At 57.8% G+C, this 25,505-nt stretch overlaps 2 protein-coding genes and 1 non-coding gene across 4 annotated transcripts; all 3 read right to left on the reverse strand.

Annotated features, from left to right (window-relative positions):
• LOC138681810 (uncharacterized) lies at positions 1–6,149 on the reverse strand. The gene is made up of 12 exons (XM_069769729.1): positions 5,780–6,149; positions 4,977–5,038; positions 4,370–4,523; positions 3,858–4,114; positions 3,383–3,468; positions 2,879–2,967; positions 2,670–2,793; positions 2,150–2,273; positions 1,575–1,703; positions 1,121–1,266; positions 708–833; positions 1–156 (listed from the first exon to the last, which is right to left on the reverse strand). Exons 1-12 carry the CDS (start codon positions 6,144–6,146, stop codon positions 90–92), a joined length of 1,731 nt encoding a protein of 576 aa, XP_069625830.1. The 5' UTR covers positions 6,147–6,149; the 3' UTR covers positions 1–89.
• Positions 6,150–9,465: 3,316 nt separating this feature from the next.
• Positions 9,466–13,544, reverse strand: LOC138681811 (ciliary microtubule associated protein 1A-like). Of its 2 annotated transcripts, XM_069769731.1 has the most exons (6): positions 12,747–13,544; positions 11,745–11,945; positions 11,422–11,523; positions 10,937–11,058; positions 10,370–10,510; positions 9,466–9,552 (listed from the first exon to the last, which is right to left on the reverse strand). In XM_069769731.1, exons 1-6 carry the CDS (start codon positions 12,976–12,978, stop codon positions 9,466–9,468), a joined length of 885 nt encoding a protein of 294 aa, XP_069625832.1. In that variant the 5' UTR covers positions 12,979–13,544. The 2 variants fall into 2 exon arrangements, with proteins under 2 accessions (XP_069625832.1, XP_069625831.1); XM_069769730.1 differs by lacking the exon at positions 9,466–9,552 and having other exon boundaries at positions 9,948–10,510.
• Positions 13,545–14,160: 616 nt separating this feature from the next.
• On the reverse strand, positions 14,161–14,245 carry LOC138681860 (small nucleolar RNA SNORD45). Its single transcript, XR_011322060.1, has one exon. It is a non-coding gene; the product is annotated as a small nucleolar RNA SNORD45 (small nucleolar RNA).
• Between the last annotated feature and the right edge of the window lie 11,260 nt (positions 14,246–25,505).

Consider the following 25,505-nt stretch of genomic DNA (forward strand, 5'->3'; position numbering starts at 1 on the left):
GTCAGTCCAGCTGGGAACAGCCCCAGAGCCCTTTATTTTGTATTTTTAGGTGGATCTGAGAAGCTGAGAAGCCTCCCAGCCCCTTTTTGCTAACAGCCACTGCTACAGCCGCCGCCTCCGGCACCTTCTCCTCTGCTGCGGTACCAGCATCGCGTGCTAGGGAGGAAGAAAGAAAGCCTGTGACCCTATGGACAGGGAGGTGGCAGAGAAACCCTGCAGGTGTCGCTCAGGCCAGCGGTGATGGGATCTGCTTGCGACGAAGCCTCCAGTTGTCTATGAAGAGGGGGAGGCCCCTGATGCCCAAGGCCCTGAGAAGGTCCCAGGTGCAACTGATGAGCCTGGGGCCGAGTCAAGTGGGGCAGAGACCTTGGGGGTCCCGTACAGGGGTCCCCCTCGGGGCAAGGTGTCTTGGGGCAGGACTCTGCGAGGGAAGGACGTGCTCTCTGGTTTGGAACGGGGAGAGGCAGCCATCAGAGGGATCCCTCTGTCTTCAGCCAGGACTTTCACGTCCCACATGGAAAGCCAATTCTAGGTGCCCAGGCAGCCCCCTTGGCTGCCAGGGAGGTCCAGCCCAAAGGCAGCCTCCAGAACCTGCTTCTGTCTCACCAGGGGTGTCAGAGAAATGCCCTCTTTCCCCCAGGGCTGCCCTCGGTGGAGGGACGGGCCTTGCAGCCGGAGAAGCACCATCCCTCTTTGGAGATAGTTACCAGGGGAGCTGCCTCTGCTGCTCCAGCTTCCGCCGCTTGTTCTCAGTGACGTGCCTGAAGATGGTCCTCCGTTCCTGATGCGGCTCCAGCCTTCTGAGGACCTGGGCCGCTCGTGGGGAAAGGTGGCTGCAACAACAGGGAAACGTCATCCCTCAGCCTCTGCCGGAGACCCCGTCTGCCTCTGCCCTCGCACAGCCCCTGCACCCACCCGGTGCCGCATGTACTCAGCCTTTCACCCTGCGGTGAGCTTTGGGTCTTAGCTGCGGGGGTAACCCAGGTCATCCCCACGTTAGGAGACATCGGAAGGTGTCCTACGCAACCCCAGGACGCAGGGACGGGGGACGCGGACATCCCTGCGGGGTCACAGCCACTCGAGTGCCCCCGGGCTGCGGCCGGAGCCAGCGCACACTTACTCAGGCTGGAGTCTCTGCAGCTGGGCGGCTGCTGCCATCTCCTCTGCTGGGAGAGGGTTTTCAGCCTTCCTCCACCTCCCGCCGACCTCCTTTCTCCTGGGCTGGGCTGGAGGGTGGGGAGCCCGAATGCCTTCAGTGCCGAGCACCTGCCGAGGAGGAGACGCTCTCAGCAAACCAGACGGCAAACAGAGGTGCCGTTTCCCAGAGGACCTCTCGAAAGGAGCCTGCAGCGGGACCTGGGAGCCGGGAGGCTCAGCACCAGCGTGCCCGTCATCACGGCTGATGGCTGCTTTTGCCCCTCGGGTCCTGCTGCCAATCTCTCCCTCACGGGGATGAGCGGGCAAACCCCTGCCCTGCAGCTGCGTGTCAGTCCCGCTCCCACCCCCCCAGAGACCTGCCGCCCCGACAGAGAGGGCCGCTGCTGCTCTCAGCGGTGTCAATTGCTGCCCCGTACCTGGGGCGGTTGTCGGTCCTCCCCTGCAGACCAGGCCTCCCACGCCGCCCATTCTGCCTTTGCTTGCTGTCGCCGCTCTTCCCACCGGGTCTTCACTCGCTCCCACTCTGCAGACAGCTTCCAGACCTCCTGGAGGGGACAGAATCGCAGCAGCAGGCAGGATTAGTCTCAGCTCCCGGCGGGGCTTCCTTCGGGTCTGACCCGTGTTGGTGCCCCTTGCCTCAGCCGGTCGGTCGGCAGCGCTTTGCCCCTAACAGATCGGGGGCCGTGGAGTCACGCCAGGCTCCTCAACTCACGGCAAACACAGCGGAGTGACCAAAGACCTCCACTGTCAACGACCTAGAAAGGACTTGTACGTTCTCCATAGCCCCTGGCCAGAAGAAAAAGCGTTTCATGACAACCCGGGGGCAACAGCAGGCGGGAAGGGTGTGCAGCACCTTCCTTTTCCTGAAGAAGACCTGACGGAGGTGACGATGAATGCACGCCAAGGAACCCTTTCAGGACGGCTCTCTGCACAAAGAGGCTTTTGCCAAGTCTCGAACAGCACTTTAGTTACAGCAAGGCAGAGCACGTACCTGCAGCGCTCTCCTGCAGCCTTCAGAAGACGGGAGCGCAGCGGTGGGGCTGGCTGGAGGAGCTGGCTTCTGCCTGCTTGCCTCCTTCGTCCTGGGGGAGCTGCCTGGACATGGTGGGAGCAGACTGCAAAGAGACACCAGGAGGAGACGGCATGAGCGTGGGGCAGGTGGGTGCCCCATGCTCTCCGTCTGGTATCAAAGCTCCCCAGGCTGGCAGAAGAAGCGGTGGAGGTCGGACCGTTTCCCATGGCAAGGGGGGGGCCTTTCCTGAGCTCCATCAGATGGATGGGAGAGGACTGCGCCTCAGGTCTGCTGTAGGAGCAAGCAAAGTAACGTGGGGTGTGCTCAACCTCCGCTGCCTTCCCCGCTAAGGGGCCTGTGATAGGGCAAACAAGCTCGTAAAAACCATGGGGCACGTGCTAGGGACCTTCCCGAGTCCCTACAGCCGGAGTCTCCAAAGGGGACGTCTCTCCTACGTGGGCGCAAGGGTCCCTTTCATCCCTTCCCACAAGGGTCTCACCTGGCAGAAGGCTTCTTCTCCGTGTCTTGCTGCCTGGTGCCCGGCCCCTGGTTTGGCAGCGCGGGGAGGGAATACTTCATCCGCCTCTGCAGCAGCTTGTCAGGCGCCTGGCTTCCCTCTGTACCTGGGAAAGGAGAAAGCTCTTCAGAGCAGCCCCGTGGGGAGTGCGTTTGAACCGGGCTCTGGACAGCAGGGACCCCTTCCCGTACCTCTTCTGACGCTGTGCTTTTCTGCAACCTTCTTGTGCCAGGCGGAGAAAGCCTTGGATGCCGATCTGCTGATCACCAGGAACTGAAACCTGGAACGCGAATGATGACACAGGCTTGAAGAACAGTGACCTCCTACCCTCTGCAGCTTGCCAGCACTAATCCTCCCGACTGTCGTGCGAGGCGTCGCATCCCTTTTCCTTTGTGGCCCTGCACAGGTTTTAGTGGCAATCTCCCCCAGCCCGACGCTGCCTCACCATGTGCATTTGGTTCTCGCTGATGGCAATGACAACAGGCTGGGCGTGAGAAACACGATCACGATGCCGGGTCACTCCAGGAGAATACACGCATAGTGCCAGCTCAGCATTAGTTACCCAGAAACCAGTTGCTTCACAATTGATCCCTGACTCGATGCCGAATGTCAAGCCCTGACAACGCGTGCTCCTGAGCAGGAGCTGGGAAGCCGCCCGCTTGGCCGGTCAAGGGCTGCAGAGGAAAAGCACTCACCTCGGGAACGCGTGGGCAGGAGCAGCCTGCATCTCCTGAGAGGCGGTCGCTCCACTGGAGACAGCTGCCCCTGGCATCCACAGCCTCTGCAAAGCGACACAGAGCTGTTAGAAGGTTTCCAAGGCAGTTTCCTCTTGGCTCCCAAAGGAAGCAGACCTGTCTCCCGCTCCAAAAGCAAGCCACTTCTCCAAACCTCTCTGCCAAATCCTCCTCCATCAGCGTTAGCCCTTGCTCTGCTCTGGAGAAGCTGCACAGCCAACACTGAGACCGCGCAATAACACCGCTGGGCTTTTTTGTAGGGCAAGGACCCAGAAGAAACTTTCTTTGCTAATGGAGAAGTCAGCGGGGGCAAGCACGGGGAAAGGTGTTTGACTGTCCTGCCACGTCCAGGCTGGCCAACGGCGACCGGGTTGCTCAGCCTTCCTTAGGCTTCCCAAAGACACGGAAGCAGCCCTCAAAACCTCGAGCAACTTACAGTGTGAAGCAGCGCAATCCGGCTGGCCTTCCTCTCCAGCCCTGTGACGCAGTCAGAATAGAACCGCATGCACAGGAGGTCGTCTTTGCAGGACAGAACACCAATGTCCTTGAAGGCGAAGGAGAGGCGCTGCCCGTTCTTCAGTTGGGAAGAGTACAAGAGGACGGTCTCTTGCACGCAGTCCTTCACCACGTGCTGTGGGAAGGAGGTGGCTTGCGACAGCCGCTTGTAGTTCAGCGGCTTGATCTTGACATTGCCTGCGAGGAGGAGGAACGTGGTCACTGTCACAGCAGGCCAAATTTCCACATAAGATTCATAAAACAAAATGCCAGAGGGAAGGGTGCTCACAGAAACAGCCCTTGGGGAGCAGTTAGTTTTGGGGGAGCTCAAGCCACCCCCTGACCTTTGGAGGCAGTTCTCTACTTCTCCCAGCCCTTCCCAAAGAGCCGAGAGCACACATTCCCCCCCCAGACATGGAGGGGGAAAGCGGAGGGTGGCCGCTGCTTTCTTACCAGGGATAACTACTGTGGGGAACGCGAGCTCCTGCAGACACAACACATCAAGCTCCAGTCGGAAGACGGGTCTTCGAACCACATACACCTCTTCTTTGCCCTGGAATTGCTCTTGGAGCATAGCGAAGGTCCCGAGTCCTGCGACCAGGACACCCTGCCCAGGAAAAAGACAAAAAGGCTGATGAGCGAGTACTTCAGAGATGGGAAAAGTGAAAGCTTAGGAAAAGGCCCGTGTTCTCCATTTGTTTTCTTGCCCTCCTCAAAATATTCGCTAACATCCCTTGGCTAGAGAAGATCCCAGGCAATTCCAGCACAGGGAGGGAATACCCCTGGGACTGATTCCCAGGGATTATCCTTGGCATGGCACCGGCATAATCACCTGCCTCCCCGCTCGGCCTCTCCGCTCTGACCACAGCGAAGGGTGAAGCCCTATCGTGTGCTGAATGCTTTCTCAGACTAGATCTGGACTTGGTTTCTCTCCTGGTTGACCAAGAAGCAGCTCTGGGCACATGGGCTTGTCTCAGTGTGCCGCCACGATGCTCAGGGAGGGCTCGCTTCCCGGGGTCCAGGCCCTCCGGGGCAAAGGGGGACCAAGACGCCAGCCCACCTTGTCCTGCTTCAGCTGTCCCAGGATGTACACAGACACAGCATCCCAAATAGCCACAACCTCTGGAAAGCAAAGGAAAGAGGTGTTGGGCTCCGGGCCAGCCAGCTCACAGCCTCTGGGCAAGCTCCTCGCCCAGGGGTTGACAGATGCCGGCGTCCGCAAACAGCCCAGGCAAACGCGGCCACGGCTGCGGAGCTGGGCTGTGCCCCAATTTCCAACTGCCAGCCTTACTCTGCTCCCGGGGCAGGGCTGGGGTACAAATGGGGATGTGGGAAGGGCTCAGGACCGGGGCTGTGGCCATCTAACCCCCAGAAAGCCTTGGCACCCCAGAGCCCAGGATGTGATCTGCCAGCCTGGTGGCACAAGGGGGTCCCACGGGGAGGACGAGAGGTTCTCCCAAAGGAGACTTTGTTCAAGGGAAAGGGCTGATTTACAGCACAGGCATTTCCAGCCGGCTCGCGAGAGCCTTGTGGGAGGTGTAGCTGTCCCCCCCAGCCCCCGGGATGCAGAAGCCCTTTTCATCCCAGAGCCAGAACCCCACGAGGGGCCAGCTTCCAGGGAAAGCTGGCCCTGCATGGCCCCCCTCGCAAGGGGACGGAGCCATTCCCATGGGAGCCTCGGGGCTCCGGGCAGCACCAGGACCTGGTTGCCACATCGTCCCCCGAGTCCAGTGGGACCCCCAGGCAGGGCTCTCGCAGCAGCCCCCAGCCCTGTCCAGTCACCCCCACAGCCCGGCAGCTGCAGCTTTTTCCAGAGGCCAGCCCCGGTGCGACCCCTCGGGAAGGAATTCCCAAACCCCTTACCCTTGGTGGAGAGCTGCAGGAGCGTGGGGAACAAGCTGCTGAGCTCCAAGCTGATGGCCATGGTGCAGCAGCCCTCCATCGCGCCTGCCGCTTGCCCTCCGCTCAGGGAAAGGGATGCTCTTCGCAGCTCCTCGCCCAGAACTCCTCTCCGACGTGCCCCTGCTGCTCTGCCGGTCACAACGGGGTCCCCCCAGCGCAGCCCCGCTGCCTCCCGATCCCGCTCCTGGCTGTGGAGCAGCTCCGAAGCGCAGCAGTGGGGAGCCCCTGAGCAGTGCCCAGCAGCGCCCAAGCCTCGCCGGGAAGTGCCAGCAGCGCTGGGGAGACCTCCCTGGGATGCGGGGCATCCCCCTGTGACATCAGCCCACATCGTTTGAAGGTGCATGTCGTGGTTTAACCCCAGCCAGCAACTAAGCACCACGCAGCCGCTCACTCACTCCCCCCCCATCCAGTGGGATGGGGGAGAAAATCAGGAAAAGAAGTAAAACTCCTGGGTTGAGATAAGAACGATTTAATAGAACAGAAAAGAAGAGACTAATAATGATAATGATAACACTAATAAAATGACAACAGTAGTAATAAACGGATTGAAATGTACAAATGATGCACAGGGCAATTGCTCACCACCCGCCAACCGACACCCAGCCAGTCCCCAAGCGGCGAATCCCTGCCCCCCCCACTTCCCAGTTCCTAAACTAGATGGGACGTCACATGGTATGGAATACACTGTTGGCCAGTTTGGGTCAGGTGCCCTGGCTGGGCATGAGAAGCTGAAAAATCCTTGACTGTAGTCTAAACACTACTGAGCAACAACTGAAAACATCAGTGTTATCAACATTCTTCACATACTGAACTCAAAACGTAGCACTGTACCAGCTACTAGGAAGACAGTTAACTACATCCCAGCTGAAACCAGGACAGTGCATTATGACGCCAGCAGAGAGCTGGTGCAGCTGGGGAGAGAGGAGATGGATTTCCCTTCTTGTCCTGGGGAGCAGTCATCCCCGTTCTCTCCGAGTTGCTCCGGCAGAGCTTGCCGTTACCTGTGCTGGGAATTGTTAGGGTGAATAGCCTGGCTTAGCACTAGAAGCTAAAGGAGTTGAAGCCTCAGGCTGCAAGAGCTGAGCGAGAGTCCACTTTTTGATAAAGCTAATGCTGCTAACCCAGAACTAGCTGAAACTGGCAGATGCGAGCAGAATGAAGACGACCAAGGAAACGATTCCAAGAGAATGAGGGAACTTCAGAAGAATGCCAGCCCAGTGTGGAAGAATTGCTGGAGGTGACTTACTGATATGTCCCCCCGCCTCTCTTAAGGGAAGGTGAACCTCCAGGGTGGAATACAGTGGATATGCAAGGAATCTGTTCCATAATAATTCCCTAAGCAACATAATCTGCAACCTTAGATGGCAGCAACACGAGGGGAGCTTGGTGTGCTGACTCTGAGAAACAACACGGAGGGCGGAGGAGAGCAGAGACACCGCGGCCAGGCTCTGCGAAATCACCGCAGGGATGGGGAACTGGAACCATAGGAACAAGAATGGAAGGTTCCTGCATTGAATCCACTACAGCAAGGAGGCGAAACAATGGGGTTCTGTCAATGCTGTTGTCTTACTTCTGATTTGTAAGTGCCCAGCTCTGGAGTACTGACATGGAACTTTGCTCATTATAATCTCATTATAATAGCAAAACACACCTCTGTCCCAAAAGCTACCTGCCTCTAAGGTGCAACCACCCCTCACTGAGCATGCGCTCTGAATTTTCTCTAGCATAGACCTTTAGAAGTAAAGCGAGGAGATTTTACACCAATCATAATAAAGGTATGTATGACTAGAGTCACTCAAGCTCCACGTAAAAATAAGAAAATAGTATAAAAGGGCTTAAGAGAGGAGGAATGCTGGGGAAGATACCATCGTAGACAAGTCGGGAGGACATCGCTGACTTCTGGGATCAGTCGAGGGGCTGAACATCTCTTCTCCCCTCCACCCCCCCAATGAGATGCCTACTGGGTGAGATTCGGACCCTCATTATACCGAGTACTTCCCCAGGAAACTCTCTGTAGAGTTTTTCCATAATTTAGTGTCCTTGTAGTCGACTGCCTTATTATTTGCACGTGCTTTGCAGACAGTGTACGTATCACCGGCAATCCAAAAGAACCTGTACTCCTGTTGCTTTAATAAACTGTACTATTCATTAAAATCTAGCCGTGATAGCTCGCTGAACGTGACTAAATTGAAAGGACAGTGCACTATTAGTGCATCTGTAATCGTGATAGTTCAATAAATCGAACGTGACCGGACTTAGAGTGCTGAATTGGGCATCACTCAGAATCTAAGCCTGGCCGCCCCCAGCCCCTCTGATATCTGAGGACAAGCTGGAATGCACGGGGGTTTATTTTCTGCCAAACTTTGTTACGCTTTAACGCAACAGTCCCCTTGTCACCATTACTGTGTCACCGTGTCACCATCACTGTGTCACTATCACCGTCGCCGTGTCACCATCACTGTGTCACTGTCACCATCACCATCGCTGTGTCACCATCACCATGCCGTGCAGTCTGATGGAGCGAGCGAGTATTGCTCACGCTTATGAACCCCCCCAGCAGGCAGGATGCCTTGGCATGGGCTGCGTCAAACAGCCGTGCTCCTGGGATGCAGCCGTCACCTTGGGCTGCAGGTTCCTCTCTTGCTGCTCTCCCTGATGATCCGCACCCCGGCTGCGTCCCTCTTCCCGGGCCACTTGCTCTCCCCGGACACCTGCTGCAGCTCTCCCAGCCTGCGCAGGCTTCTGTCCAACTTCCCCAGAGGGGACGGAGCCGTCGTCGTCTGCTGCCGCATCCTGCGACTCTCCTGCTTGGCTTCTCTCATGGAAGCAGAGCGCTGACTCCCGGCGCCGACGTCGTCTCATCACGACGTGCCCGTCTGCAGGCTGCTGCACCGTGCAGCCCTGGCGAGGGCCAGATCCCGCCGGCAGCTGGGCCATGAATCGGCATTTTCCTGGCCACGGTGGCCAACACCTCCTTGCAGTCAGGCATGGTCTTCTGTGCTCCCGCTAACCTCCACCCCTCCTTCTGCGATTTTTGTCTCCTCCATCGGCTCCATTTACTCTGTCTCCATTGATGATTGAGTTGTCCCCTCCCTCTGGCCATTGGCAAGTGGGGCAGCACAGGAGTCTTTCCTGGGCCCTGAGCAAGAACGTGCACTTTTATAAGGTGACCCGGAGGACGCAACCGTCATCATGTCTGTTGGACTCCTTCTCCCCAACTGTCGTCGTTCTGGGGACTCGCCTGTGCTATTCAGCCCATGGCGAGAGGTCACGCCGAGCGGCTGTGTTTCTGGCTGCACCCTGGAGAGAAGCCGCCCGCGTGCACTGAAATTGGGGTGCCGAGGTGGGCTGTGTCCTCGGGGGCAAGCCTGTGCCTGCGGGACACTCGGCCGTGGGGTGAGAGTGTGTGGGGAAGGGCCGGACTGCTTTCACGGGGCAGCGTTTAGCTGCGGTCAGGTGAAACGGTGCTGTCAGAGCCCTCTGCCTTGCTTGCGCTGTTGATCTCGCTGCTCTCCCCTCGACCTCATCTTGCAATGTCTGGCTGAGGCATAGACACAAAATGGGGACGGCCCATCGTCCTCACCCTCGCGCACCCCCTCTCGCCACAGCTGAAGGTGAACAGACTAGACCTTTGGGGGTATGTCGTTTTATTGCAGAGATGGTAGAGGGGTTGTGTAGAGGGAATGGCGGAGTCCAAAAGTGGGAGCAGGGGCCTGGGGCTTGATCAGCGTCACCTGGAAGGGGAAAAGCGAGAAGAAAAAAAGGTGACCGTGGTGCCTTGTTCGCAAGAAGACTTTTGTCTTCGGCGAAGGCCGTCTGGCATAACAAGTTGATGGCCGTGCATTTGCCGTTTGCCGTGCATTGCTGTGTGCGCGCCCGGGCACTTTCAGCTAACTCCCCCTGTGCCAGTGGCACACCTGATGGAAACCTCCTGTGTGATCAGGACATTTCTAAGGGTCTGCTGCTGTTACTGATTGGCATTTCTCCCTTTTTGGAGAGGCATATAAAGGCAAGAGAAAAAAAAAAGAGTTTAGGGGCAGGTAAAATCCATCCCTCGATTGTCTTCAGGAGGCCGCTCAAAGCAAAGAGCTTGTGTTTGACGCAAAATGGAGCGACGTGCCTGCTCCGTCTGGCAGGGCAAGCTCATGGCTGGAGCTGAGCTGGCACTGGCACTTGCTCCAAGTCCAGAGCCCTTCTAGCTCCAGCCAGACTTTGCTAGACACCCCTGCCCTCCCAGCTGATCCCCCCTGCGTGAGAAGGGTCTGCCCTTGGCTCTGCTTGTGCCTTCTGCAGCAGTGTGTCCTCCTGAAGAGCTTGTAATGTGCGAGCATGTGTCACCATTGAGCACCTGAGCTAGTGCAGAGGCAAAGATGTGTTCTTTGGCCTCACTCTGCTCGGCTTTGGGCCAAGGCAAGGGAGCAGGCCTGCTGTCCTGCGGTTTGTCGCTCCAGTAAGGTGGTCTGGAGTTCTGAGAAGCCCCGTTGGAAGGGGGAGATGCTTAAGGGCTGGTTGTTGCAAAGCAGGGGAGGAGATTTGGGCAGGCTGCCTTACCTTTCCCAGGCAGTAGTCTGCCGGTCCTGGCTTCACTGTTTTGTCACCTCCAATTCCACTTTTGCTTCCCATCGTGTACACGGGAGCCCTTTTCCTGTAGGTGTCCACTTCCACCTTGGGGAATGCAGCAGGACCTGGCGTCTGTAAGAGAGGCAGGGAGGTTGTTGGGTACAAAAGGCAGCAAACAAGAACAACAAAAGTTGATTCTTGCCGGGTGCCCACGCGGGCTGCGCTAGTTGAGCTGGCTGGCCAGAGAAGTGGCGTGAGAGGCACGGAGCGATTGGAACAAGGGCCCCTCCTGTTCCCCTGCAGAGGCAGATTTCGCAGAGGAGAGGGAGATTCCCATTACTGCCGATGAGTTTTGCCCCACCAAAACTGTTAGTGTTGGAAAGCGAGGGACTGCGGGTGTCGGCGTTGCTGTTGGCAGCAGGAGAGCCACGGGACCCATGGCTCCTTGGGTTTTGCTGCTGGTGCAGGGAAGTGGGCGTGAAGAGAGGCTGCAGCAGGAGTCAGAGCCCTCCGGCCCTGAGGAGAGCAGCTGCGAGACAGCAGAGAAGCGTAGCTCACCTTGGCGAGGTCTTCAGCAAAGCCGTTGTGCTTACTCTTCCCTTTCATGGAGTAGCAGGGGCTGGCGTGGGTGTAGGCTGTGTTGGGTCCCACCAGCCTGGGCAGGGTGTAGGTGCCAGGACCTGGAAGGGGAATGGGAAGAGAGCGTGTGTGAGTCCGGCAGGGAGAGGAGCAGCGCCTGGGTGGGAGAGAAGCAGCCTGCCAAGCCTGCTGCGAGGAGCTTGAAGGATGTCTCGCCCCTCTCCCAACGCCTCCGTCTTTTGTCACACGTGGCGTGTGTCGGCAGCTCCAAGCCCGAGTTGCCGGTTCTTTTGTGGGATGGGAGAAGCTGGTGCTCCGGGACGTCAAGCAAGCTCGTCAAGAGACTCTTGCGCCCTGCTGTGTAGGCTTTTCGCTAGGCCTGTCAAAAAAGCTGCCCGGCAGGTTTTCCCTGGAGGACACGCGGGCTGGGCTGCAAGCGTGTGTATTTCCCCGAGTTCCCTTACCTGGAGTTTCATTGGTTTTGATGGCCTTGTGCCGGAAGGCCATGGACGGCGCCGGCGCGCATTTGTAGAGGTGTTGGTTGGCCTTGTCGGTGGAGTAGTCACCTAGGGAGAAGCAGAGAAAAGCAGGGAAGCTGGGCTCTCTTCCTCAAGCCAAAGAGGAAAGGTCAGGAGGAGGTGCTCAGCCACGTTTGCCTTCTGCCTGGAAACCTCTGAAGCTCCTTCGGGACGCGAGCTGATGGTTTTGTGCCCCGGTAGCACAGGGCAAAAAGGCAGGCGGTGCTGCTTGTGTCGCCTGGAAGAAGTGCTGGAGAAACGGTACTCACTTGGTCCAGGGGTGACCTCGGTCGTTATCTTGGGAAGTCCGCCCATGTGCTGTGCCGGAGCCACGTACTTCCCGTTCCTGGTGATGGAGGGCTGGACGTAGTACCGAGGGCCCGGAGAGCAACTGTCTGTGCCGGGAGCTTTGGCCCTTTGGAAAGTGTACGCAGGGGCTTTGGTTTTGGTGGGATTGTGAACCAGGTAACCTAGGAAGAAAAGCCTGTGAAAGGACACCTGCCTGCAACTCCATATTTAAAGCTAGTTTCTAAGTGGAGTAGCTGGAGTTGCCGGCCACAAGAATTTCCCTTCCTGTGTGGTTTTTGTCCTCCAAGAATGATACCGGCAGGCCAATACAATGGTACAATGACTTCCGGCAAGAACAGTGTAGGCACTGTGCGATTAATCAGAATACCACCAAAATGCAATTGTTATGAAGTATTAAATCCCCAAACCGTTGCTACGCTAACTTAAAGGAAATGTAAAGATCGCCTCTGTCACGTTTTGCTTTCCCGCAGCCCAGTGGGAAAGAAATTGAAACCTTACTGCTATTATGGGGGAGGAGAAGAAGAAAGTGAAGGAGAAGAAGGTGGTGAAGGAGAAGGTGGTGTTGAAGGAGAAGAAGAGAAGATGAAAATGGGGGAGAAGAATAGGAAGAGAAGATGAAGTAGAATAGGAGAAGATGAAGAAGGAGGAGAAGAAGAGGAGAAGAGAGCAGAGGAGAAGAAGAAGAAGAGAAGAAGCAAAGGATGAGGTGGGAGCAGCAAGTTCGGAGCAAAGACAGAGAAGAAGCTTCCTCCTGTGCTGCTACGGCCACCTCTGTGCTCAGCAGAGTCCGGCAGCTCTTTTCCCGGGCTTTCCCCGGAGCAGCCTGAGCCTTCCTCTGGCCCGCCTGCGTCCTTGCTGCAGCTGAGAGCATGGAGGCTTGGAGCAAGGGGGAACGGAGCCGTGGCTGCTTGTCCCCTGGAGGCAGCGGATGTGGTGCACCCCGCTTGCGACAGTGGTTTTACCTGTTGTCCCGGGGATTGAGTACTTGGGTCCCGGGCTGGTGAACTGGGCCATGATGGGGCCGCGTGGGCGATGAGGTCTCCAGGTGCCCACCCAGGCTCCGTCCACATCGGAGGCAGCTACCGAGCCTACTATAAGAGCAGGAGAGTTGCCGAGGGGCTTCCCTGGCGGAGACCCGGCATGAAACCTCCCCGGGAGGAGCAGCAACGCTTCACCTTTCTCTATCTTCGCCATCGGACTGGGTGCAGATGAGCTTGTCGGCCGCTGCAGCTCTCGGTCGCAGAGCACGGCAAGAGCGAGGGCAGGCAGCGATCGCGCAGGAGAGGTTGTGGTCTCGGCTGCCAGGTGGCCTTGGGGAGAGGCCTCGGCTCGTCACGGAGACGCCCAGTGACGTCATAGAGCTCCGGGCGCCTGTCGTATGGGCTGTTGCATCATACGGCTGACGGGGAGCTGGGGACGTCCAGCTGGCAGGGCCAGACCTTGATGAGGTCTGCACGGCAGAAACACGCAACGAGGGAAAAACTGATGTGATTTCTGTGTTTAATCTGGCAGCCTTGTGTTCTTATACTGTTGGGCTGACCTAATAATGTGAATGTAGCTTTGAACACCTGGAACTTCTTTTTCGTGTCCTATTTTCCAGGCGTCCCTTAATCTACGGTTTTCCTCCTAGGGAGGGTGAGTCGGGCCCGGTGTTAGTCAGCAGAATTTGCTGCTGGGGGCTCTCAGTTAGCGAGGTTTAGGAATACCTCTGTGGTGCCGCTTTGGGGAGTTTCTCCCTGGAAATCGAGGCAAGAGAGCCCTTTCCCAAGGTGCCGAAGAAACCGCGTAGACTTGCGCGTACCTTCTAGGTCATGCAAGTAAAGCGAGATGCCAGCCAGAGATCGGGAGTGTGTTCACATTTCTCCCCGATAAGTCAAATGCCCTATTTTTCATGGGTTTCTCACAGGAATAAGAATCGTGAGCGGGCACAGAAGGGTTTCTGTACCGGGCCTGGCTGGGATACAGGTAATTTTTCTGTCATCGCACCCTGCACGGTGCTGTTTTCAGCATTGACAGCACACCGATGTTTAGCTACTGCTGAGCAGTGCTTATGCAGAACCAAGGTCTTCTCTGTTTCTCACTCTGCTGCCCCAGCGAGCTGGCTGGGAGGGGACACAGCAGAGACAGCTGCCCCGAGCTGACCGAAGGGGTACCACGGATCCACACCACGTAGTGTCACGCTCAGCAAGAAAACCGGGACTGGGGGAGTCTTTCCAAGGCAGCCATTGCACCAAGATGGCTGGGCATCTGCCTGCTGGTGAGAGGTGGTCGGTGGTTGCTGTCACATCAGTTGGCTTCCTTTTTTATTCCCTGCACTTGTTAAACTGTCTTTATCTCGACTCCCTTAGGTCACAGCCTAAGGAAACCGGAGCTTCCTGGGTCTCAGAGTAATTCTAGAGCTCAAGTGGCGACAGACATCAACTCTAGATCACACAGTACATGCCAACGCTCATCACTGACCCAAGAAGACATGCTCCTCCTGTCCTACCCAAGGCTTTCAAGTCCAACACACTTTCTTCCTAAAGCAGGACGCTACCTTATTTACTTGTAACACCATTCCTACGTTCCGTGGGATGGGGCTACAGGTAGGTTACGCAAGCCATCAAGCCACTGTCTGGAAGCACCAGAGCCTTTTGGGTACTGTTTGTCACCATGGTTTGCCTGAGAAGGAAACTAAAACACAGAATAGACGGCGAGAAATTTAACCTGCCATGGAGATAGCTACAGTGAACAAGTACGATTTTGTGCGTTACAAAGCATCATTTTTAAAATTCAACCCTGAGTTTTTCAAGTGTCAACCCTTATTTTTATAATGCAAGCCTCAATGTTAGGGCAAAAAGCATAAATTTAAATTCTGGGGGTGCAAACAGTCATTTTTAAGGTCCAGGCCCACATATATGGAGGACAAAACCTAATTTATTAGTTCCAAGCTCCATCTTTAAGGTTCAGAGACTCATTTTAAGGGCCCAGAGCATCATTTTTAAGCCCCAAAGTCTGATCTGGAAGGACCACAGCCTCATTTGTAGAGTCTAAATCCAAATTTATACAGTCCAAACCCTTATTTTTACTTTCCAAACTCTTAGTTTTGCCTTCCAAAGCCTCATTTTAGTTTCCAAAACCTTCACTTTTAGGGTGCAGAAGCTCAGGGTTAGTTTGCATAGTCTCATTTTCAGGGTCCAAAGCCTCTTTTTTAGGATCCAGACAAGCATTTTTAGGGTGCAAGCTGCATCTGGACTGTCCAAACCCTCATTTGGAGGGTCCAAAGCCCACTTGTAGGGCTCAAAGCCTCAGGCTTAGGGTCCAAAGCTTTGATTCGAGGATTGAAAGACTTCAATTGTAGGGTGCCAACCCTCATTTTAAGGTACAAACTCCTCACTTAGGGCTCAAAGCCTCATTTCCTTAATGTCCGAGGCATATAATGAGCATCCAAAGACCCAGCTGTAGGGTCCAAAGCCCCGTTTTAGGGCCAAAATCCTTGGTTTCAGGCTTTAAAAACGGCCCTTTGGAAATGCTGACTCATATGGGCCCTAGCAATATGAAAGAGGGGGTCTCAGCATGCCCGGGCCCCCACTGCCTGCGGCTGTCTGAACCTCTCCCAGCTCTGGCTGGGAGACAGGAGTCGCCAGGGGGAAGGGGGTACTGGGAGGAGGTACTGGTCCGGCCAACTTGGGAGGGTCCGTACCAGTCCCTGCGCCCTTGTGCTCTCTCTAGTTAGTGCACGACAAGAAGAGGGTGGAAGAAGACCTCTGGCAGAGCCTGCCGTACCTGTGGGACACTCAAGCCACCTTGCCAGAGGTGGCCATCAGGTTCATCGGTGGGCCACAGTCCCCAGGGTCCCTTTTCTGCCAGCCTGGCCCCAGTCCCCACCACCGCATTGGCAGCAAGGTCTTGCCGCATGGCACCCGAGGAACCTGAGCAGGCAGAAGCTGCGGGAGACCTGCGACGGCGAGGAGGGGCTGGTGGGGCAGGGGACGGGGCCTGGGCAGGGTGCCATGGTCTGGAGGGGACTCCTGGGGGTCTCTGCAGGCAGGGGGGGGGTCATGTCTGCTCTGCTTCCTTCTCTTGCAGCCCTTCTGCCCTTGGCAAAAGACCCTGAACTCTCGGTCAGGACTCTCGCAGCGGAGGCCATCTTCATCCCGATAAGAGAGATGCCAAGATCAGGATGGAGCCTGCAGTCACTGTGCTGCTGGCCCCTGCTGAGCCCTGAAGAAGTGAAATCCTCCTCTGGAAAACAGCTGTATTTTAACAAATTATTTTTTTTTAATAAAGCTGGAACAACAAGCCCAGTCCCATGCTGTCCTTCCCACGGAGAACACCCAGAGCGTGCTGAGCAGACAGTGTCATTCCTGGCTTGTGCTGCTGCCTGCAGGACAGCAGACCGGGACCCAGGGTGTCCTTGCGGCAAAGCCCCAGCTGCTCCGCTAGACCACAGAACCCGGAGAGGAGGAGGAGGAGGAGAGAAGCTTTAGCCCAGCCTGCCTCTCCTGAGACATCTCAGGGCACCCGTACTCTGCCAAGTCGGCAAATTGTCGTTTGCCCTGGCATCAAACCCCTCTCTTTTACAGGGGAAGGGTGCTGGTTTGGGCCGGGATAGAGTTAATTTTCTTCACGGTAGCTGGCACGGGGCTATGTTTTGAGTGGGAACAAGGGGTTATACCAGATGTCCCGAGTGGGGACAGCCCAAAACTACATAAGCCAAGTGGGGCAGGAGCAAAACTGCCTCCAGTCACCTCGAGTGGGAATCCGGCAAAGCTGTGGCTGACAGAAAGCTGACAAACCCTGGAGGCAGGAGAAAATGTGGGTCGCATGTGGTGTTCCCCAGGGCTCAGTACTGCGGCCGCTTCTGTTTAATATCTTTATCAACGATCTGCATGAGGGGATGGAGTGCACCCTCAGCAAGTTTGCCGACGACACCGAGTTGGGAGGGAGGGTTGGTCTGCCTGAGGGTAGGAAGGCTCTACAGAGAGATCTGGACAGGCTGGATCGATGGGCCGAGGCCAATTGTACGAGGTTCAACGAGGCCAAGTGCCGGGTCCTGCGCTTTGGTCACAACAACCCCACGCAGCGCTACAGGCTTGGGGAAGAGTGGCTGGAAAGCTGTCCGGCAGAAGAAGACCTGGGGCTGCTGGTTGACAGCCGGCTGAATACGAGCCAGCAGTGTGCCCAGGTGGCCAAGAAGGCCAACGGCATCCTGGCTTGTATCAGAAATAGTGTGGTCAGCATGAGCAGGGAGGTGATTGTTCCCCTGTACTCGGCACTGGTGAGGCCGCACCTCGAGTCCTGTGTTCAGTTTTGGGCCCCTCACTACAGGAAAGACATGGAGATGCTGGAGCGTGTCCAGAGAAGGGCAACCAAGCTGGTGAGGGGCCTGGAGCACAAGTCTTACGAGGAGCGGCTGAGGGAGCTGGGGCTGTTTAGTCTGGAGAAAAGGAGGCTGAGGGGAGACCTTATCGCTCTCTACAACTACCTGAAAGGAGGTTGTAGTGAGGTGGGTGCTGGTCTCTTCCATCAAGTAACTTGCGATAGGACAAGAGGAAACTTGTCCACCGGACAAGCCCACCAGGACTGGACCCCTCGGCTGACCAGACACCTCGGCTGACTGAACCAACGCTGGACAGACCCAGGACCGGTGAAATCTTTCTCTCTTCCTTTTTCTCTCTCTGTCTTCTTCTCTCTTTCCTTTTCCTTTGCCAAAGTCCCTACACCTCATCCGTTTCAAGATAGAAACCGTTGACCAAGTCTGAGACTAAGAGTAGATGCAGCCGCCCCTAGACCCTTCTCTGAGGAGGAGTCTGGAAAGCAAGGGGGTCTGCTCTGAACCTCCTGACTCAACGGCAGGGATCTCCTTATTCCCTCAATTGACGTATATGGTTACACGGTTTACAGAAGTAGTCTTATGCCAGTTCCTGTTGTGAGAAACCCTGCCACCTACTACCACGCCTCCCCAGTTCAGTTGGCTTCTGTCATGAATAAAATCTTTAACCGATCGTTTGGTGTTGCTTCGCCTTAATTTAGCCCGAGAGAATTTCAAATTAAACACGACTCCCTGGTCTGTCCAGTCTGGGTCGTGACAGGCCCTCACTGCTCGCCCCCCAAAATCACGCGCCTATCTAACCGAAATCTCCCTTGCCGCAACTTGAGGCCATTGCCTCTCGTCCTATCTCCGGCCACCTGACAGAAGAGACCAGCACCCACCTCACTACAACCCCCCTTCAGGTAGCTGTAGAGAGCGACAAGGTCTCCCCTCAGCCTCCTCTTCTCTAGACTAAACAGCCCCAGCTCCCTCAGCCGCCCCGGTGACGCCCCGGTGACGTGGGTGCCGAGGGCTCGGGCCCCCGCCTCGGCACTTCGCAGCCACCCCTGTGAGGCGGTGGCCGCCTCAGAGCGGGCGGCAGGTGGCCGAGGGCGTCCCTGCCCGTAGTCGGGGCGCACGCGGGCCAGCGGTGCTGATGTCACAGCGGCCACTGTGACCCGCGGGGGCAAGCCCACAAAAAGGAGCGCTGGGCACAGGCCGCCCGTCAGTGCGACCTGGTGAGGTGAGGAGAGGGCAGGGGAGGGACGGGGCTGGTGCGGGGCTGCCGAGGGAGGAGGGGGGCCCCAGGCCTCGGGGCGCTGGGCCTGTGCTGCAAGCTCACCCGCCTCTGGCTTCTCCCTCGCCCGCGCCCCGCTTCTCCCTCAGAGTCAGCAGAGGAGCATTTGGAGGAGACGCCCGGCGCTGCTGGGACAGGGACTCTCCAAACGCTCACCGTTGACGTGCGCCATGTCCGCAAGGAAGCAGAAGGCCCCCGACTCGATGGAGCAGGGTGAGAGCAAAGTAGCCCTCCCGCGGCGTAGCAGAGGGCTTGTCGGGGCGGCCGGCGTGGGGCCGAGAGCGGTGGCAGGGGGAGGCAGGAGCTCCCCGACCACCCCGGGGCAGGGCCCCTCCTGTCCTCAGCCAGCGGGGCCCAGGCTGGGCAGTGGGCACCTGCTGGGACCCCCGTGCCTGCAATGCCCCCTTCCTCTCCAAGGCCTCCAGCCCTGCCCGTCAGCCAGCTCGGCAGGGGCAGAGCAGGCCCTTGGGGGCAATCCCTCAGGGACGCTTCCCCCGGCCCCGCAGAGGTGCTCATTCCCAGTGGCGTTTGCTCTCTCCCCTCCAGCATGCCTGCTGTGTCGCCGGGCAGAGGCTGACCCGGCTCTCTGCGGGGCCAAACTGGAGAAGCGAGGGCTCTGTGCCCACGTGTTTTGCCTGGTGAGTTACGCCGGGGCTCCCTCCAGCTTGCCGACAGGCAGTCCCTGCCACGCTCTCCTCAGCAGCTCCTCCTCTTTTCTCTGCTGCAGCTTTTTGCCAGCGGGCTTTTTCAGCGAGGGGGCAGGGAAGCAGGACTCATGGGATTTCTCCCCGAGGATATTCGATGTACAATCGCGCAGGCAGCGCAGAAGGTGAGCACCTGACAAGACCGGGGAGATCTGTGCCGGGAGAGGTTTGCGGGACCCTAGCCTGGATCCGAGAAAGAAATCCCAGCCCTTCCGGCCGGCTCTGGGGCAGGAGTCTTGCTCCCAGCAGCTCCACAGAGGCTCCAGCACAGGAGCCTCGTCCGACAGGCGCATCTGCGGGGTGTGACCCAGCAGCGGCCACATCCTGCGCCCTGCCCGGAGGCATGGGGCTGGCCGCGGCGGCCCTGGGGCTGCCGCTGATGGGGGCTGCTCTGCTCTTTCCAGCACTGCTTCGTCTGTGGCGAGAGCGGGGCCGCCATCTCCTGCCAGGAAACAGGCTGCCACCGCAGCTTCCATCTCCCCTGTGCCGTGGAGGGTGGATGCGTCACCCAATTCTTTCGGCTCTACAGGTAAGGGCAGCTGGCCCCCACAGGGGAGGCTGCTTGCTTTCAATCCTCTTCCTGCCAGCATCAGCCAAACAGGGAAGGAACCCGCAGTGACATTTCAGAACAGCCAGTCTCAGGCATAGCCACAGCCAGACAAGATCTGGGGCTCCTTCACACCTCGTCTCCCCTCCTTGCCGCCACCCGGGGAAGGAGCCAGCGCTTCTCACCTCGCCCATCCCTTTCCTCTTGCCCCCAGGGCCTTCTGCTGGGAGCACCGCCCAGAGCAGGCAGTGGAGGCGGCTCCGGAGGAGAACACCATCTGCCTCATCTGCCTGGACCTTGTGGAGGAGAGAAAGTCCTACGGCACCATGGTGTGCCCAGCGTGCAAACACGCCTGGTTCCACAGGGGCTGCATCCAGGTAGGAGCCGTCCCCTCGCCCCCGGGATTTGCTCACCCCCGGGGCACGGCAGGCGCTCGGCAGCACCAGGGCCTCACTTGTGCCGCTTACGTTTCTCCTCCTGCAGGGACAGGCTATGTGCGCCGGCATTTGCTTCCAGTGCCCACTCTGTAGAGATACGGAGCACTTTCACTCGGAAATGCTCACCATGGGGATCCGAATCCCCTTCAGGTTGGTGTCCTTCTGGCCGGCTCACAAGACAGGAGGCTGCAAGCGCTGTGCCGCCCCAGGGGCTGTCCTTCCTGGCCCTCCGCTGTCCCGCGAGTCTGGGCTTCAGCTTCACGGAGGAGCTGGAAACAGGGCGGGGGGGGGCGAGCAGGGACGCCTTGCATCTCCCTTATGCCGGGGCAGCAGGGGCTCATCCGTTTTCCTTTCTCCATCAGACTGCCATCATGGGAGAACAGGCGTGCATACGCAGAACTAGGCGAGAGGCACAGCCGCTGCGATGCCAGGGAGTGCCTTTGTCCCGGAGGCAGGGAGCAGGCAGAGCAAGAGGGGTAAGTTGCCAAAGCTGCACCCCGGGGCTCTGTACGGGAACCCTGTCTCGCCAAGGGCTCGAGGCGCAAGGACCGAGACCGAGAGCTCGGCCGGACAATCCCGTGCTGCGGTCACTTTGTCCTCACAGCCATGAGCACGTTTGCTTCCCCAGGCCCTGGCAACTGCTCCTGTGCTGCTCCTGCGCTGCCGAGGGCACCCACAGACGCTGCTCCGACTTGAGGAGCAGCACGGCCAGCTGGGAGTGCGACGCGTGTGCTGGCCTGGGCACCGGTAAGAGGCAAAGCACCCGGCTGCCCCTGGGCTGGGGCCAGGGGCCAGGCAAGGCCTGGCAGCGGGAGCCCAGGGTGGGCCTGGCAGAGCCTCTCTGCTCTAGGAGGGCTGGGGGCACCGCTCTGGCCTATCCTGCCCCGGGCCTGGGGGCCGAGCCCTTGACCTTCCTGCTTCCCTTACAGCCTCCAGTGCCAGCTCGGAGCTCGCCGGCCCCAGCACTGCCAGCCAGGCAGGATCGCGGCAATCGCTCAGGTCTCCGGAACCGGAGACCAGCAGCCCCAGCACCACCAGCCAGCTGCCATCAGGGTCCTCCTGCGGCTCCCCACCGTCGGAGACCAGCAGCCCCAGCACTGCCAGCCAGGCAGGATCGGGGCAATCGCTCAGGTCTCCGGAACCGGAGACCAGCAGCGCCAGCACCGCCAGCCAGGCAGCATCGTGGTCCTGTGGCTCCCCGCCACTTCAGGGCAGCAGCTGCTCCAGCCCCCCTGGGCCCGTGCGGATGCGAGACTGCTCCCGCTTGCAACGCCGGGCCCAACGTCCCTACAGCCGGCCCGGAAGATGCCATGACAGGAGCCGTGCGCCAGCACCAAGTGCTGAGACCAGCACCCCCAGCCAGGCGGCGCCGGGGCCGTCCCACAGCTCCCCGGCACCCGAGACCAGCAGCCCCAGCACCGCCAGCCAGCTGACAGCGGGGTCCTCCTGCAGCTCCCCAGCGCTCGAGAGCAGCAGAAGCTCCAGCCCTCCTGGGCCCGTGCGGATGCGAGACTGCTCCCGCTTGCAACGCCGGGTCCAACACCCCTACAGCCGGCCCAGAAGACACCGTGACAGAAGCCGTGCGCCAGCACCAAGTGCTGAGACCAGCACCCCCGGCCAGGCGGCGCCGGGGCCGTCCCACAGCTCCCCGGCACCCGAGACCAGCAGCCCCAGCACCACCAGCCAGCTGACAGCGGGGTCCTCCTGCAGCTCCCCACCACCAGAAACCAGCAGCCCCAGCACTGGGAGGCAGGCGGCATTCGGGCCACCCCACGGCTCCCTGGCACCGCAGACCAGCAGCCCCGGCAATGCGGCATCAGGGCCGTCCCAAGGCTCCGCAGTGCTTGAGGGCAGCAGCCGCTCCAGCCCCCCTGGGCCCGACTGTGTGCGAAACATCTCCCGCTTGCAACGCCGGGCCCAACACCCTTACAGCCGGCCCAGAAGACGCCGTGACAGGAGCTGTGCGCCAGCACCAAGTGCTGAGACCAGCACCCCCAGCCAGGCGGCGCCGGGGCCGTCCCACAGCTCCCCAGCACCCGAGACCAGCAGCCCCAGCACCGCCAGCCAGCTGCCAGCGGGGTCCTCCTGCGGCTCCCCAGCGCTCGAGAGCAGCAGAAGCTCCAGCCCCCCTGGGCCCGCGCGGATGCGAGACCGCTCCCGCTTGCAACGCCGGGCCCAACATCCCTACAGCCGGCCCGGACGCCGCCACGGGACCAGCCGTGCGCCATCCCCGAGCACTGGTCCTGATCCCCCTCCACCCGTACAATAAAGTTGGCCGTTAATCTCTGTGCTGGGACATTCCACGCTCATTCGTCAGCTTCCTCCTCCTCCTCCACCTCTCCCTTTCTTGCGGGGCAGCCTTAGGGGCTGGGCCCAGAGCGTTGTCTTCTCCCTGGCGGTTGGCAGCACCTTCCCCAGACCTCCCTCCTCGCGGGCTGGCCTTGGCCGGCTGCCCCGCGCCATGGCCGTGGGCTTCGGCTCTCTGCCCCCGCCGCCGGGAGGGTGGCCCGGCCCGGCCCGGCACGGCCCAGTCGGCGCCACTGCCCGTCTCCGGCAATGTGGGCTGTGCCCCCCCCAGCCGGCACGGCCCTCACGGCTCGCCCCCCAAAATCACGCGCCCCGGCCCCAGCGACTTTTGACACGCTTCCACTCTGCCTCCTTCTCGATAAGGCTGTAACCCATTTCCCATCCTCGTTGCCCAGGTTAGTGAGAATTGGGGCAAAGTGGCAAAGCTACTTTTCTTGGAAAGTTGACTTCGGTGTCACGTCTGTCTTTGTGACATGAAGAATTCTGCAGCTTATGTTTCTACAGTAGCCAAAGGCCTTTCCCCGTTCCCCAGCTCCGGGTCCCGTTCTCCAACGTGATTGCTGCTGCACCAACTGAAGGCTTCCTTCTTGCAGAACAAGCCAAGAAATCCTTTTTAAGAGAGACTGCAAACACCTGGTCAGGAACGTGCTCCTCAGAGCTCAGGAGAGCCAGAGCAGTACCTGTTACTGAGGGCTTGAGTCCCGTCATACGCCCTTTAGAGCAAAAAACCCCCACGTGCTCTACGGCAAGGTAACAGGGGGCCTGGGAAATGTCAGTCATCCAAAAGGATTTCCCTCCCGTTGGAGACCAGCAAGTACCTTTCTAGTGCAGGAAGGAGAAGAGATTTGGTTGCAGAGTGACGGCTGAACAGCTCTGCGGGAGATGGCGCAGAGCTGGAAGGCTGAATCAAAGAATAACGGTGACCAAAGCGCAAAGAGAATCCCCTGGGCTGGCTGTACGGATGTGAACAACCCTCCGCTCTTCAGGCAAACTACAGGTGGTCTTACGGTGTGTGCATTGAGCGCCTTCCTGACAGGCCTTGATGCAGCATGCGAGTTGCTTCATTACAGTAGGGAGCAGCTGTCCTCTCTGAGGAAGGCAGGGGAACCTGGGAGACCTGATGGGCTTTCCTGCCAAAAAAGAGGCAATGAGGAAGGAAAGGAGGTACAGAGGGTCCAAAAGAGAACTCGGTGGCAGCACTCTGTCCTTCTGCTCTTGCCTGCTGTGACTGGGAAGACGTGAGGTCTAGACACAGCCGGAGCAGGCAGTGCTCTTCAGGGGGTTCACCATGTGAGCACCGAGGCAGTCCCAAGCAACGGAGCTCAAAGGGAGCTGCCCCAAGAGCTGTGGTTGTGCACGGCCTCGCTCTGAACCGAGGTGCTCGTACCCTGGCACTGCTCGCCTCTGTCGGCATCTAGCAAACGGGGCTCCATAATGCCCTGGTGACAGAAGGCCGGGCAAAATCTCAGAAAGCCTGCTGAGAAGGAAACCCTGAGCACCGGCGCTTGGCTTGGAAGGTGGCTGGTAGAAGAAGATGGCTGAGGACGCTCTAAAAGCAGCAGCTGAAGGAGGCAGCCTGGGAAGCCCCTAGTCCTTTTCAGCAGTGTCAGCCCGCTAGTACTGCAGAAGGGCTTCTGGGAGTTGCGGGTTTCTATCCTGCTCCCGAATTGCTTTTCGGACCTGGGTTCTCCAGTCCTGGACTTGGCATTCCTTTTTACCTGCTCTGGTGGGGCCTGAGACACCCACTGGTTTTTGTCCTGGCAGGTTCAGTAGTGGACTCAGTGGTGCTTGGTGGGGAGATGTCCTGCTGCCTGGGCGCTCACCTGCCCAGGTGACTTCTCCTGCCTCTGGATTGAAGCCCGTACTGCAGCACCATTGCCAAAGACTCCCAGGGACTGATGAAACAGCTCCCTTGGCTGCCCTGTAGCTAGCCCAGGTACAGTAAGTTTCTGATGGTAAATGGCCTCTGCTCTATACTTCCCTCGTGTTGCTTTTTTTTCCTCCATGAAACATCCTCATAGGCCTTCAAGAAAGCAGCTAGCAAGAGAAGGTTTCAGTTTTCCCTACCCTACCTGCTCCTTCCTAGACTTTTGCATAATCTTTCCCTCACAGAAGGATGGGAAGCTCAGGTGTGTTAGGAGATGACTGTGAGCACTGGTAGAGGTGAAGGGTCAGCAGTGGGGAGGCTTGTTCAAGTCTCTTCCACTGAGAATCACTTGTTTATTTCAGGTAAACCAGCATTTCAATGGCAAGTCAAAGACTGGGGAAATACACCATTGAGATAAGAAAGCTGAATGTCTTGTCTTCAGAGGGACAAGTTAGAGGACAGAAGATCAAAATACAAATAGCCAAAGTGCTGAGTAGATGAAGAAGAAAAACTGTATTTTTTCTGGAGTTCTGTTCTTTTTGTTGTCTTCTCTATGCCTTCTGAAGTTTGTCTGAGTCATGTTTTCATTTTTTTTCTGTCTTTAGAATTCATTGTGGAAGTTTGAAAACAAGATATAAAAAAATTATTTACTTACTTTTACATTTTCTTTTGCAAACATGAAAAGGTAACTTTATAGGTAACAGGCTTTATCTTTGAAAGCAGTGAGATCAGACTCAATTTTTAAATACCTTGGTGTGTCATGCTGCTTTGTGAAGACCTTAAATTGAACTGGGTTTTGTGGCGCATGATCCTTTCTCTTTCTGATTTCTAGTTTTAATAAATGCCACATTTTGCAGTATACTGCCTTACTACTTCTGCACACTCTGATTTTCTCCTAAGAATTCCTGTAGCACTGATGTTCTAATGCACTGCTTTCCTGCGATCCAGAGCTTCACGACTGTTAACCGCTAGACATCGTGCATTGCAGAGAGATACACGAGACCTAATGACCTACTATTTACAGCAGTATAGAGTTTCAGTCGAGACTAATCTTTCCAGGCCACTTTGATGGCCGTTGAACTAAGAAACAGGTACATCAAAGCCCCAAATTAGCAAAGGAATAAAAGTACTGGGCACCTGCTATCAGCCCTATTCTGACTTCCCTAGGGTTTGTACAGCTGCACGTTTCAGCCTGCATGGATTTTCATGTAGGATAGCTGGAGGAGGTGAAGGAGCACTAAGCTGTTTACCACAAAAAGGAACATGTTT

The sequence above is a fragment of the Haliaeetus albicilla genome, chromosome 24, assembly GCF_947461875.1.
Source record: "Haliaeetus albicilla chromosome 24, bHalAlb1.1, whole genome shotgun sequence".
Taxonomy (NCBI): Eukaryota; Metazoa; Chordata; class Aves; order Accipitriformes; family Accipitridae; genus Haliaeetus; species Haliaeetus albicilla.